At 44.2% G+C, this 15,376-nt stretch overlaps 1 protein-coding gene across 1 annotated transcript in view; it reads left to right on the top strand.

Moving 5' to 3' along the window:
• Window positions 1-15,376, top strand: part of BCAS3 (BCAS3 microtubule associated cell migration factor) — an 845,338-nt gene that overhangs the window by 37,314 nt on the left and 792,648 nt on the right. Inside the window, 1 exon segment of the mRNA XM_070735381.1 lies at window positions 4,818-4,899. Within this exon segment, the coding sequence (XP_070591482.1) occupies window positions 4,818-4,899 (82 nt within the window).

Raw genomic sequence — 15,376 nt, 5'->3', positions numbered from 1 at the left:
GACTTAAGAGGAAAAAGGGCTTAGGCGCTCGCTCCTCTCTGACAAATTCATGTTCTCTTTCTTTGGGTAGTGGGTGGCTTAATAGAATTTTGACAGATTTGACAGTATGCCGCCCCGGGTCTTTGGAGAGGGGCGGCATACAAATCTAATAAATAATAATAATAATAATAATAATTATTATTATTATTATTAATTTATTACTTACAGGACCGCCTTCTGCTGCATGAATCCCAGCGGCCGGTTAGGTCCCATAGAGTTGGCCTTCTCTGGGTCCTATCGGCCAGACAATGCTGTCTGGCGGGGCCTGGGGAAGAGCCTTCTCTGTGGCGGCCCCGGCCCTCTGGAACCAGCTCCCTCCAGAGATTTGCACTGCCCCCACCCTCCTTGCCTTTCGCAAAAGTCTTAAGATTCACTTATTACGCCAGGCATGAAGCAATTGTATCATGCCCCCCCCTCCGTCTACCAAATGTGAAGTGTGGTTATGTCTGAATTGGTTGACTGGTTTTAACATATTGGGGTTTTAGTTTATAATTCTTAATTAATTAGATTTGTTAGGCATTGTTTATATTGTATTTTGTGAGCCGCCCCGAGTCTTTGGAGAAGGGCGGCATACAAATCTAAAAATCAATCAATCAATCCCTCAGTCACAATCAGAAGCTCCTGACAGGCACCTCTTGCAGTCAGGAACTGTTTTGGGGGACTGGGATACTGCTTTGAACAGTGCTAGATGTAGGGGAAGGACCGGCAGAGCCTAGGGGTGGAGGAAAGAGAGGAATCAGCCTAGAATTGTTATGTCCACACTAGGGTCTAAATCCAATCTTTCTTGAATTCTGTTAACTTTTATCGAGTGCCAGTTTAGTGCTGACCGTGAGTAGATTCTTGTGTATAGCCATGAGCAATAAATCAGTTTCACTGGAACTTAATGTGTGGGCCTGATTCTTTGTGCCTGACATTACAGTCCCTTTGAGCGCATAGATCGCTCCTCCCTTGCTTCCTTCCTCCTTCCTCCCTCCCTCTCCTTCCTTCCTTCCTCCCTCCCTGCCTCCCTCCCTCCCTCCCTCCCTCCCTCCCTTCCTTTTTGCCTTCCTTCCTTCCTCCCTCCCTCCCTTTCTTCCTTCCTCCCTCCTTCCCCTTCCTTCCTTCCTTCTTGCCTGCCTGCCTGTCTCCCTTCCCTCCTTCGCTTCCCTCCCTCCCTTTCTTCCTTCCTTCTTCCATCCTTCCCTTCCCTTCCTTCCAAGGTCTGCTTCTTTGACAGGTTCCTGTTAACTCTCCATATTCATAAGTTCAGCATTGGGATTACTTCTTTTTTGAAATTGTAATATAACTTTTAGTAGCCTGTTGTTTTACTTTGAACACATTTATGCTGGAATCCTGAGTTCTATTCAGTTGCATGTAGAACTGTAAATAATGACATCTCTTTATCAAACCTTACACATATTATAATTTATTATAATTCACTGGATAAATCACTTATTTTTCTATAAGTTATGATGGTTCTGTGGAAAGTTCCAATGATTACAGGTTTAATTGTTTGAAAGTTTGGAAATAGTTACTCCAAGGAAACATTCCTCCTTTGTGGTTCTAAATGCATCTTTTTTTGGTACAAAATCTGAGATGAAAATTGATGTAAACAGATTCCCATGAGTTTATTTATGGGGAACGTTCAAATGCAGTAAAAATAACTGCAAGTATATATTAATATACTAAATTAGAAATATTCCTTTGTTAATAGTTTTAACATTTTCTAGCAGATAGTATATTAAGATTTTTTAAAGTGAAAGAATATTGTTAGATTTGCTTTATCCAATATGTAGTTATCTGACTGGAGTGTTAGTATTTTTTATTTTTGTCTTTATCGTTCATAATATATTTGGATTTTGCTTCATTATGGAATTACTGATAAAATAACAAAAGACAACATAAAGCAATGTCCAAATAATGATAGGATTTTGCTTATATTTTAGTACAGCTCTGCTATATTTCCTGCTTTAAACATTTGGAAGATGTTTTAACAGAAGTATAATTTTGACCCTCATGGCTTATATCAAGATCCTTACAAGACATTCCTACTTTCAGATGTTCCTGCAGGCACATTTATTTATGTTACTTTTATGATGGTTTATTGGGTAAGTTAAGTGGCTTACAAACACAATAAAACATATAACATACAGCTCAGTCCAATTAATAAAATCATACACAATCAGGCCATAAAATAAAGGACGGACGATTACAAGTAGTTTTGATCATAAAACTGGCGAGTATATCTTTTTTAAAAATTTGGAAGTTATCTACAATTTATTCCAGATCAGTTAATTTCCAATCAACTTTTCAAACCATTTTGGGGGGAAATTTACATTGCTACAGATTGCAGAATGATAATATATTAAACTAAAACTTCATTAGGTCAGCCAGGTTATTTTTGTGCCAGAGGTGATTTTCAGAAAGTAGTTGCTAGACTTTCTTTTGTTTTTTTCCCCTTGAAGACATTTCGCTTCTCATTCAAGCAGCTTCTTTTGTTCTGAAGAAGCAGAGAACCGATGAAGCTTCTTGGATGAGAAGTGAAACATCTTCAAGGTAAAAAACAAAGCAAGCCCATTTGCCTTTTGAAAACCACCTTTGGGTTGACGTATTAAGAATTTTTAACTGGATTATACTTTTATCAATACTCAGCTTTAAATAAAATAATAACTAAAAGTTAGGGTTGCATGATTATTTGCATAGACTCTGGAGTAGGTAATGAGAGTGTAAGGACATGAATGAAGTATCCCAAAGGTGCTTTTTTCAAGAGGCAACTGGATTCTCTTGTTCTTCTTTGAGGACGTTTAGCTTCTCATCCAAGAAGCTTCTGTCACTTCTGTGATTCATTTCATTGAATCACAATTGAATGCCGGCTTAAAAATCAGAATTCTCGCACATAAATAAATTTAAAAATGTACTGGATCATTCCAAAGCCACCCCGAATCTTTGGAGCCTGAGTCTTTGGAGAGGGGTGGCATACAAATCTAATAATACAATACAATAATACAAAGGCCCTTTTAAATCTAATATCTTGTACCCATAGTCACTGAATAGATTTTGGAATGTCCACAAGCAGGTCATTTTTAAAGAATTTACATTATTACTTTTTATATCTCCCTTTCTCCCCAAGGGGGAAAAGGAGTTTCACCTTCTGTGCTATGTGGTTAGTAATAAACACCATGCCAAAGAGAAGAAAACTAAGAGAAGACCAGCTAAGATAGAAACATAGAAGACTGACGGCAGAAAAAGACCTCATGGTCCATCTAGTCTGCCCTTATACTATTTATTGTATTTTATCTTAGGATGAATATATGTTTATCTCAGGCATGTTTCAATTCAGTTACTGTGGATTTACCAACCACGTCTGCTGGAAGTTTGTTCCAAGGATCTACTACTCTTTCAGTGAAATAAAATTTTCTCACGTTGCTTCTGATCTTTCCCCCCAACTAACTTCAGATTGTGTCCCCTTGTTCTTGTGTTCACTTTCCTATTAAAAACACTTCCCTCCTGGACCTTATTTAACCCTTTAAGATATTTAAATGTTTTAATCATGATGATTTAAAGGCCTGGAGAGTAAAACACATGAAGAACGATTGCAGGATTTCTAGTCTAAAGAAAAGAAGGACGGGTGTGTGCGCGCGATATGATAGTGCCAATATTTGAGGGGCTGCCACAAAGAAGAGGGGAATCAACTTATTCTCCAAAGCACAAGAAGGCAGAACAAGAAAGAATGGATGGAAATTAATCAAGGAGAGAAACAACCTGGAATTAAAGAGAAATTTCCTAACAGTGCATACAGGAAAGTAGTGGCACAATTTGCTTTGTAGGTGCTTTCCTCACTGGAGGTTTTTAAGAAAAGACTGGACAGCCACCTATTTAAAATGGTAGAGGGCAGTGATGGCGAACCTTTTTTGGTTCGCGTTCCAAAAGGGGGTTCGTGCCTGTGCTAGCATGCACACATGTGCCCACACCCATTCCATCCCCCCTACATATGTGCACCCCCATGCTGCCCACTGCGTATGTGCAGAATCCCCCCTCCTATCCCCGTGCATGGGCACAGGCCTCATTGAAGCCTGGAATGGTGAAAACAACAACAACAACAGGCAAACGGGCAAACCAGAAGTTTGGAAAAGCGGACTTCCTGTTTGCCCATTGTGCTGTTTTTTGCCCTCCAGAGGCTTCCTGAAGCCTCGGAATGCAAAAAACAGCACAACAGGCAAACCGGAAGTCCATTTTTCTGAACTTCCGGTTTGCCCATTGGGGAGTTTTTTTTGCATTCTAGGGCTTCAGGAAGGTTTCCTGAAGCATCTGGAGCGCAAAACGGCCTTCTGCAAGCCCAAAAATCAGCTGCCTAGTGCATGCATGTGCGCTGGAGCTGATATAGGGCAGCACCTCACATTCTCTCCAATATGACTCTGAGTGCCACCTGTGGCATATGTGTCATAGGTTCACCATCACTGGTACAGGGTCTCCTGCTTGAGCAGGGGGTTGGACTAGAAGACCTCCAAGGTCCCTTCCAGCTCTTTCCTGATTCCTTGATCTTGTAAATAACACCTGGATGCTGAAACAAAGGTTTTGGGCCTCCATCTTCCTACGGCAGTAGCTAAAAAAACTTTGGACCAGACCAATATTAGAAACATTTTCTTTTCATTCTACAGATCTGTTCATTGTTGATGCAAGAATTTATGTGCATTCTGAATAAGTAGTTTTAAAAGCCTGCAAATAATTAAAATGCCTTTTTCCACAAATGTGAGTAAAAGCATTGTCTTATCTAAGGCCTGTATCTCTTTGTTGAGCAGATTAGTGGTGAAGCTCAAGAACTTTACTCTATCCGACACGGTCCTGTCCGAGCAGCCCGGGTTCTGCCATCACCACAAATCCGTAAGTACAGAATCCTGTATATTCTTCTTTCCTTCTTTCCTTCCTTCCTTCTTTCCTTCCTTTCTTACTTCCTTCCTTCTTTCTTTCTTTCCTTCCTTCCTCCCTCCCTCCCTCCCTTCCTTCCTTCCTTCCTTTTGGAATTTCATGCGATTACTAATTATTGATCCCATGAGCATGAGGATTCTGTAGTGGCTGTATGTGTGAAAAGCAGTCATGTCACTTTTTCCAATACTGTTGAAACTCTGAACCACCACTAAATAAATGATTGTAAACAGTTTAGAAGGGAAAGAGGAAATAGGAAGGAAAGAAAGAAAGAAAGAAAGAAAGAAAGAAAGAAAAAAGGGAAGTAGGAGAGAGAAGTAGGAAGGGGGAGACAGGAGTAAGGAGATGAACAGTGCGGTCAGGCGGTAGGGAAAGCAAGTAGAATGCTTGCCTGCATAGCTAGAGGTATAACAAGCAGGAAGAGGGAGATTGTGATCCCGCTGTAGAGAGCGCTGGTGAGACCACATTTGGAAGACTGTGTTCAGTTCTGGAGACCTCACCTACAAAAAGATATGGATCAAATTGAACGGGTCCAAAGACGGGCTACAAAAATGGTGGAAGGTCTTAAGCATAAAACGTATCAGGAAAGACTTCAGGAACTCAATCTGCATAGTCTGGAGGACAGAAGGGAAAGGGGGGACATGAGTGAAACATTTAAATAAAGGGTTAAATAAGGTTCAGGATTGAAGTGTTTTTAATAGGAAAGGGAAAACAAGAACAAAGGGACACAATCTGAGGTTCGTTGGGGGAAAGATCAGAAGCAACTTGAGAAAATATTATTTTACTGAAAGAGTAGTGGATGCTTGGAACAAAATTCCAGCAGACGTGGTTGGTAAATCCACAGTAACTGAATTTAAATATGCCTGGAATAAACATAGATCCATCCTAAGATAAAGTACAGAAAATAGTATAAGGGAAGACTAGATGGACCATCTTCTATGTTTCTATGAAGATAGGTAGGGGAGAAGGAAATGAAGAGGGGGGGGGGGTGAAGAAAAAGAAAAACAGACTGCAAGATTAGGTGTAAAAATAGGTTATTGAATTCTGATTGATTTGAAAATGTATATACTATTGACGTACTCTTAAGGTATATGTATTGACGTGTATATGGAAACTACGGAGAAAACTTTATTTTAAAAAACCCAAACAACCCCCCCCCACCAAATCTTTGTAAATTGAGGACTACCTGTGCTAGAGATCACTAGATCCCCATTACTAGGTTCTTTACTTTTTCAGCTCTCCGAGTAGCATGGTCTTCCCAGCATAGGTTATTGACGTTTCTTTTTCCTATGTTTTAAAACTCTGCTCTCCTTTTCTTCCAACTCAGCTTCTCTTAATTGCCTTTCAGCATATAGATTATACTAAATATTTAAATCATTTCTCAGGCCGAATAAAGAAAAAGAATGCTTGAGCAAACAGCAGAACTGGATTCCTGCCGATTCGGACTGGTTCTATAGAACCGGTAGCGGGAATCTCCCCTGCTTGCCGAACCGGCAGCGATCCAGGCCTGCCATGCCCTGAACTGGCTCTCTCATTTGTTTTTTGCTTGTTTATTTTTGCTTCTGCACATGCCCAGAAGCTGAGTTTTAACAATGAGCCCACACGGCGCGCCAGGAAGCGAACCATAAATGAGATAAGCCAGATCTCACCTCTGGTAAACAGGTCTCTGGCCTAATCTTGGACGGCTGTCTTGGGCTCTTACCTGATAATACAGGTAATCCTCGACCTATGACCACAATTGAGGCCCAAATTGTTGTTGCTAATGAGATGTTGCTAATGAGATGTTTATTAGTATTTTTAACTATTATTAATTTAATTCTTTTTTAATATTGGGGGGTCTTCTAATTAATGGATGATTGGAGTAGATATAATTTTGTGCATGGAGTGAATGATTGGTATGAGTGTGATGGTTGGGGTGGGTGGGAGTACGGTATGGATGAGATGATTGACAGTAGTATGAATGATAGATTTGGCCCACCTGACGCTCGGGAGACAGGAGAGGAAGGGGCACCGATCTCTGGGGTGGCAGAGGGCCGGAATATCCCTGTGTTGCTGGGGAGAGGCAGATATGGCGGGGGCCACAGAGTTAACCGTTCCAGGGGAACGAGAGATCGTTGCTTAATAATGGTCCCTTGTTCCAGCTCTGTGAGCCCAATCTTGGGTACTGGTGATGAGTGTAACTCTGGCCCTGGGCTCAGGTTGCTGCTGCTTAATGCCAGGTCGGTGGTAAATAAAGCTCTCCTCATCCGGGATCTGATCCTGGATGAGGAGGCCGACCTGGCATGTATTACTGAAACCTGGCTGGGCCCGGAGGGAGGTGTTCCTCTCTCTGAAATCTGCCCAGCCGGGTTTCAGATATGGCATCAACCTCGACCCCAGGGAAGGGGGGGAGGAGTGGCTATTATAGACTCATTGCTCCGGAAATTGCGGGTTGCGAGTCTCTCTTGATGAAGTTGGACTTAGGGGTTCAGGTGGGCTTATTTCTCACGTACCTGCCTCCCAGCTGCGTGTCAAAAGCCCTGCCTGTGCTACTCGAGGAGGTAGCCGGGGTGGCGGTGGAGTTCCCCGGACTTATTGTCCTGGGGGACTTCAACCTGCTGTCACTCGGCGAAACCTTTGGGTTGGCACAGGAGTTCATGGCCACCATAACAGCCATGGACCTGACTCAAGTAGTACAGGGTCCGACTCACGAGGAAGGGCACGCACCTGACATGGTATTTCTTCCTGAGCAATTGAGTAATGGTCTGAGACTAAGGGGCTTAGAAGCATTGCCTTTGTCATGGTCAGACCATTTTCTACTACAGCTTGACTTCCTGGCTCCAATCCTTCCCCGCAGGGAGGCGGAACCAATGAAGATGTTCCGCCCCAGACGCCTGATGGACCCAGAGAGCTTTCAGATGGCGCTTGGGGTTATTCCAGAGGCACTCGTCCACAGTTCGGCGGAGTCTCTTGCTGAGGCCTGGAACAGGGCTGCGGCGGAGGCTCTTGACTGGATTGCGCCTTTGCGACCTCTCCGTGGCGCTAGACCCCGTAGAGCCCCATGGTTCAACGAGGAGCTCTGGGAGTTGAAACGCCAAAAGAGACGTCTAGAGAAGCGATGGAGGAAGAGTAGGTCTGAATCTGATCGAACACTTGTAAGAGCTTTTATTAAGACTTACAAAGTGGCGCTCAAGGCGGCAAGATGCGCATACCATGCCGCCTTGATTGCATCAGCGGAATCCCACCCGGCCGCTCTGTTTAGGGTGACCCGCTCCCTTCTTAACCAGGGGGGAGCTGGGGAGCCCTTGCAGAGCAGTGCCGAGGATTTTAACACGTTTTTCGCTGATAAAGTCGCTCAGATCCGGGCCGATCTCGACTCCAATTGTAAAACAGAGTCGACTGATAACGAGTCAGTCGAGGTGACTGGGGCACGTACTTGTCCACCTGTCTGGGAAGAGTTTGATCTGGTGATACCTGATGAAGTGGACAAGGCCATTGGAGCTGTGAGTTCCGCCACCTGTTTACTGGATCCGTGTCCCTCCTGGTTGGTTTCGGCCAGCAGGGAGGTGACACGGAGCTGGGCCCAGGAGATTACCAACGCTTCCTTGGGGAGGGGAGTCTTTCCAACACTCTATAAAGAAGCGCTTGTGCGCCCCCTCCTCAAGAAGCCTTCCCTGGACCCAGCCGTACTTAATAACTATCGTCCAGTCTCCAACCTTCCCTTTATGGCACTCCAGCTCCAGCGGTCCTTGGAAGAAGCCGATTATCTAGGTCCCCAGCAGTCGGGCTTCAGGCCCGGTTACAGCACGGAAACTGCTTTGGTCGCGTTGATGGATGATCTCTGGCGGGCCTGGGACAGGGGTTTATCCTCTGTCCTGGTGCTCCTTGACCTCTCAGCGGCTTTCGATACCATCGACCATGGTATCCTTCTGCACCGGCTGGAGGGGTTGGGGGTGGGAGGCACTGTTCTTCAGTGGTTCTCCTCCTACCTCTCTGGCCGGTCGCAGTCGGTGTTAGTGGGGGGTCAGAGGTCGGCTCCGAGGTCTCTCCCTTGTGGGGTACCTCAGGGGTCGGTCCTCTCCCCCCTGCTATTTAACATCTACATGAAACCGCTGGGTGAGATCATCCAAGGACATGGGGTGAGGTATCATCAATATGCTGATGATACCCAGCTTTACATCTCCACCCCATGCCCAGTCAACGAAGCGGTGGAAGTGATGTGCCGGTGCCTGGAGGCTGTTGGGGCCTGGATGGGTGTCAACAGACTCAAACTCAACCCGGATAAGTCGGAGTGGCTGTAGGTTTTGCCTCCCAAGGACAATTCCATCTGTCCGTCCATTACCCTGGGGGGGGAATCATTGACCCCCTCAGAGAGGGTGCGCAACTTGGGCGTCCTCCTCGATCCACAGCTCACATTAGAAAACCATCTCTCAGCTGTGGCGAGGGGGGCGTTTGCCCAGGTTCGCCTGGTGCACCAGTTGCGGCCCTATCTGGACCGGGACTCCTTGCTCACAGTCACTCATGCCCTCATCACCTCGAGGTTCGACTACTGTAATGCTCTCTACATGGGGCTACCTTTGAAAAGTGTTCGGAAACTTCAGATCGTGCAGAATGCAGCTGCGAGAGCAGTCACGGGCTTACCTAGGTATGCCCATGTTTCACCATCATTCCGCAGTCTGCATTGGCTGCCGATCAATTTCCAGTCACAATTCAAAGTGTTCGTTATGACCTTTAAAGCCCTTCATGGCATTGGACCAGAATACCTCCGGGACCGCCTTCTGCCGCACGAATCCCAGCGACTGATTAGGTCCCACAGAGTGGGCCTTCTCTGGGTCCCGTCAACTAAACAATGTTGGTTGGCGGGCCCCAGGGGAAGAGCCTTCTCTGTGGCGGCACCGGCTCTCTGGAACCAACTCCCCCCTGAGATTAGAACTGCCCCTACTCTTCCTGCCTTCCGTAAACTCCTTAAAACCCACCTTTGCCGTCAGGCATGGGGGAATTGAAACATCTCCCCCTGGGCATGTTTAATTTATACATGGTATGCTTGTGTGTGTGTCTGTTAGTATATGGGGTTTTTAAATCTTTAAATATTTTAAACTTACTCGGATTATTTATGATTTGTTTTACTCTGTTGTGAGCCGCCCCGAGTCTTCGGAGAGGGGCGGCATACAAATCTAAATAATAAAATAAATAAATAAAATAAATAATAAATGTTCATTAAGTCAAGGATTACCTCTAATGCGGCCCCTACAAGGTCATAAACATTATTTTTACTACATTATTATGTAGTTTTCATACGTTAAACTATATTATATATTTTATATGCAGCTCAAGACAATTCCTCTTCATTCATTGCAGCCTAGGCAAGCCCCAAGCTTGGACACCCATGATTTATACCTAATTATATCTGTTTGTGTGTAGTGTGCATGCATGCTTGTTTTTGCTTAGAAGTGAAGCGAGAGAAAAAGGCCTCTTGAGATTTGGGGGTTTCTGCAGAAATTTTGTACATCAGTCTCAGGAATCTTTATTGTGGATGATGGTAGGAAATGTCGGGTTTCCTATGCAAACTTAGAGAGTTCATTAGAGCAGAAGTCCTCAAGGTTAAACGTTTGTTTTCCTTTGAACAGGGAAAACAAGAAAAGTAGGGTAAAATTTTGCGAGACATTTGTGCGGATGAGGATGTTGCCTGGATTTACTTATTACATTCCTGTAAGTGAGGTTAGCAGTTAGGCCATTGATTTTTTAATGGTTTTGTTTTGTTTATTTGTAACCCGCCTTTATCTACATATCCAACATACCTCCCGCCTCCTGTTTCCTCACAACAATCCGGTGAGGAGGGTTGGGCTGAGAGAAAGAGACTGGCACATAGTCATCCAGTCAGCTTTCATGGCTAAGGTGTGACTAGAATTCTCCATCTCCTGGTGATTGGCCCAACATCACGCAGTTGGCTTTCATGCTTAAGGTGGGACTAGAACTCTCCATCTCCTGGTGATTGGCCCAATGTCACCCAGCTGCCTTTCAGGGTTAAGGCGGATCTAGAATTCACTGTCTTCTAGTGACTGGTCCAAAATCACCCAGTCAGCTTTCATGGCTAAGGTGGAACTAGAACTCTCCATCTCCTGGTGATTGGCCCAATGTCACCCAGTTGGCTTTCATGCTTAAGGTGGAACTAGAACTCTCCATCTCCTGGTGATTGGCCCAATGTCACCCAGTTGGCTTTCATGCTTAAGGTGGAACTAGAACTCTCCATCTCCTGATGATTGGCCCAATGTCACCCAGTTGGCTTTCATGCTTAAGGTGGGACTAGAACTCTCCATCTCCTGGTGATTGGCCCAGCGTCACCCATCTGCCTTTCAGGGTTAAGGCGGATCTAGAATTCACTGTCTTCTAGTGACTGGTCCAAAGTCAGCCAGTTGGCTTTCATGCTTAAGGTGGGACTAGAACTCCCCATCTCCTGGTGATTGGCCCAACATTACCTAGTTGGCTTTCATGCTTAAGGTGGGACTAGAACTCCCCATCTCCTGGTGATTGGCCCAACATTACCTAGTTGGCTTTCATGCTTAAGGTGGGACTAGAACTCTCCATCTCCTGGTGATTGGCCCAGCGTCACCCATCTGCCTTTCAGGGTTAAGGCGGATCTAGAATTCACTGTCTTCTAGTGACTGGTCCAAAGTCAGCCAGTTGGCTTTCATGGCTAAAGTGGGACTTGAGCTTCTGCTTCTAGCCTGGTGCCTTAACTACTGGGCCAAACTGGCTCCCACCTTGTTCTACAGGTATTACCAGATTAAAATTATTTGAATGAAATGATATTTTTTTTCAAAAAAATTAATTCTCTCCAAAACAGCTTTTGCCACCCTGATGTTCTGACTCTTTACCTGAACGTCAACGTCCGCTCTCCAGCATGCGAGGTGTTGTAGAGTGCGTCTGAACTTGGCTAACAGAGATGCTCCTGGAAGTCAGCCCTTCCAAGTAGCAGTGTGAATGGAAACCTCGCTTGCGATTCTGAATTTAATTCCGGGTTATGCAGAATTTTGCATTGCTCTGCAACTGCCTTTTTTTCCTTTTTAAGGCAGGCTGAAGGGCTGACTTAGCATGTTTCTGTGTTAAATAAAGGAATAATAATTATTTAGGTTGATCTGTAAAGGGAGGCAGATGTTCGAAACGCCTGCATGCGGTCAAGCATCTTGGGTGGCTGTTGTGGTTTTCCATCCTCTTAATACAAAAGTAATTCTTCAGCAGATGTATTACACAAACTCAGCTTGGTAGGTGACCCAGTGTCAGTAGCTTTTAGCAGCCTGAAACGGAGCTAGGCGGATCTTGGCTTATTAAACGCTACCATTTCAATGATGGATTTCTGGTTAGATGGGTTAAAAGGAAAGCTGTCCTGCACAGGCCTTCAAAAGAAATTACAGGGGCCTAATTTTCATGATTCAAACCGTTTTAGAGCTATATATTAAAGCGGGTGAAAGTCCTAATGAAATCCACGTTCGGAACTGTTCCTTGACTCCCCACTGGCCTTCTTTTACGGTTTAACTTTTTGAAAAATTTATTGCTAAATATATAATCGGCTGTGCCCATTTAGAATGTTTTGCTTCTCTGCTTACCAACTTTAGGGCTGAATATGGAAACTTTTTGTTAACGTGAAGAATTTATGGACTCGGGGAAGAAGTGGCTCCTCAGCTTAAAAAGGGAAATAACAGCCCCTTAATGGCAGCGAAAAGAGGTGGGGGTCTGTTTCTCCAGTGGACTTGGAAGGAAGCCATTTAGTTTTGTTTGGTCATAGATTTAGCACAAAGGCAAGCAATGTGTCACACAAAGTATAATTTAGTGCAGGAAGACGTGGGCATTGTCTCAGCTGCCTTTGATTTTCTCTCTTAGAGGAGGCAGCTTTGATGTGAAGACGTTTAAGTGTGGGTTGGTTGAAAAACCAGGGCTTTTCTACATACAAGTAGTCCTCGACGTACGACCTCAATTGAGCCCCTAGGTTTTGTTCTGTCGGGCTTTCTGGTAGACTCCTCCCAAAAATTCTCAGGTACAAATTTCAGACACACACACGTTTGAAAATTCAAAACAATGTTCTTTATAATGAAAATTCACTTAAACCAAGCCCTCTTTTGGTATAGCAAAGAGCACTCGTCTCCAAACAAACTGGTAATTTGTACAAGTCCCTTATCAGTTCTGTGATACTTAGCTTGCAGCTGTGAGGCAATTCACAGTCCTTCTTCTTTCACAAAGTGAAACACACTTTGCCCTGGTTTAGTTTCAAAGCGGGGGGAAAATCAGCACACAAAAAGTCAAAGTCAGTAAAGCAGTCATGAAACACAACGATCAGATAATCCTCCACAATGGCCAAACCCACAGGCTGCTATTTATAGCAGCCTCACTAATCACCACAGCCCCAACCAACCACAGGTGGCCTCATTTTCTTTGATAATAATCTCTCAGTTGTTGTTGCCTATGCATCGCTCTCCACATGCATGGCTGTATCATTAACTCTTGTTCTGAATCCAAGGAGGAGCTAGATAATTGATCTCCTTCTGAGCTGTCTGCCACTCTCCTCCTCCCTGTCACTCATGTCTTCTTGGTCAGAGGAGCCTTCATCAGCAGATTCCGGGGGGGGGGGGGGGAAACAGGCCTGCAGCATGTGGATGTCTCCTCCACATCCACAGTCCTTGGGGCAGGAGCTTGGGTCAGAGCTAACCACAACAGGTTTAGTTGTTAAGCAGGTGGTAAAGTGAGTTTTGGCCCATTAGGCGACCTTTCTTACCATAGTTGTTAAAGCAAATCACTGGAGTTAGTAATTAGTAACACAGTTACTGTGATTAGTAACACGGTTGCATGGAGTTAGTGATTAGTAACACAGTCGTTAAGTGAATCTGGCTCCTCCGTGAACTTTGCTTGTCCGGTGGTCACTATAGCAATAGCATTTAGACTTATATACCACTTCACAGTGTTTTACAGCCCTCTCTAAGCATTATATACTGCTCAAAAAAATAAAGGGAACTCTCAAAGAACACATCCTAGATCTGAATGAATGAAATACAGTGTTCCCTCGCTTTTCGCGGGGGATGCGTTCCGAGACCGCCCGCGAAAGTCGAATTTCCGCGAAGTAGAGATGCGGAAGTAAATACACAATTTTTGGCTATGAACAGTATCACAAGCCTTCCCTTAACACTTTAAACCCCTAAATTACCATTTCCCATTCCCTTAACAACCATTTACTCACCATTATTACTGGTACATACCATTGTTATGACCTTTAAAGCCCTTCATGGCACTGGACCAGAATATCTCCGAGACCGCCTTCTGTCGCACGAATCCCAGCGACCGATTAGGTCCCACAGAGTGGGCCTCCTCCGGGTCCCGTCAACTAAACAATGTCGGTTGGCGGGCCCCAGGGGGAGAGCCTTCTCTGTGGCGGCACCGACTCTCTGGAACCAACTCCCCCCGGAGATCAGAACTGCCCCTACTCTTCCTGCCTTCCGTAAACTCCTCAAAACCCACCTTTGCCGTCAGGCATGGGGAAACTAAACATCTTCCCCTGGGCACGTTGAATTTATATATGGTATGCTTGTGTGTGTGTATGTTAGTATAGGGGTTTTTCTTAAATTTATAATATTTTAATTAAATTGGATTATGTATTGGATTGTCTTTTCACTTGTTGTGAGCCGCCCCGAGTTTTCGGAGAGGGGCGGCATACAAATCCAAATAATAAATAAATAAATAAAATAAATTGAATAAGACACTTAGTGATCCTGATATTTATAAGCATAATTATTTATTAACAATAATTTTTTTGTTGTTATTGATTTGCAAAAATTGTTAGTTTGGCGATGACGTATGATGTCATTGGGCAGGAAAAACCGTGGTATAGAAAAAACCCCGTGGAGTATTTTTTAATTAATATTTTTTGAAAAACCGTGGTATAGGCCATTCGCGAAGTTCGAAGCCGCGAAAATCGAGGGAACACTGTATTCTCATTGAATGCTTTGTTCTGTACAAAGTTGAATGTGCACAACAGCATGTGAAATTGATTGTCCATCAGTGTTGCTTCCTAAGTGGACAGTTTGATTTCACAGAAGTTTGATTTACTTGGAGTTATATTGTGTTGTTTAAGTGTTCCCTTTATTTTTTTGAGCAGTGTATATTGCCCCGAACAATCTGGGTCCTCATTTCACCCACCTCGGAAGGATGGGAGGCTGAGTCAACCTTGAGCCTGGTGAGATTTGAACTGCCAAATTGCAGTCAGAGAGGGATTATGGAGAGCAAAGATCCGATCTGAAAACCTAGAATGCTGCTTCTAGCTTGTCCATATGGTGCAGCATTGACTTGGATGGATGAAAAATCTGACCTGTTCTTGAAGCAGCTTCCCTTAATTTGTCTTCTAAAACAGGGGAATCTTTTTTTCTCTCCCTCTCTCCCTGCGAGGGAATCTCACAAAAGCTCCCAATTACAG

The sequence above is a fragment of the Erythrolamprus reginae genome, chromosome 1, assembly GCF_031021105.1.
Source record: "Erythrolamprus reginae isolate rEryReg1 chromosome 1, rEryReg1.hap1, whole genome shotgun sequence".
In the NCBI taxonomy this organism is placed as follows: domain Eukaryota; kingdom Metazoa; phylum Chordata; class Lepidosauria; order Squamata; family Dipsadidae; genus Erythrolamprus; species Erythrolamprus reginae.
The sequence above is the reverse complement of the archived record's forward strand: the minus strand, read 5'-3'. Positions and strand labels throughout refer to the sequence as shown.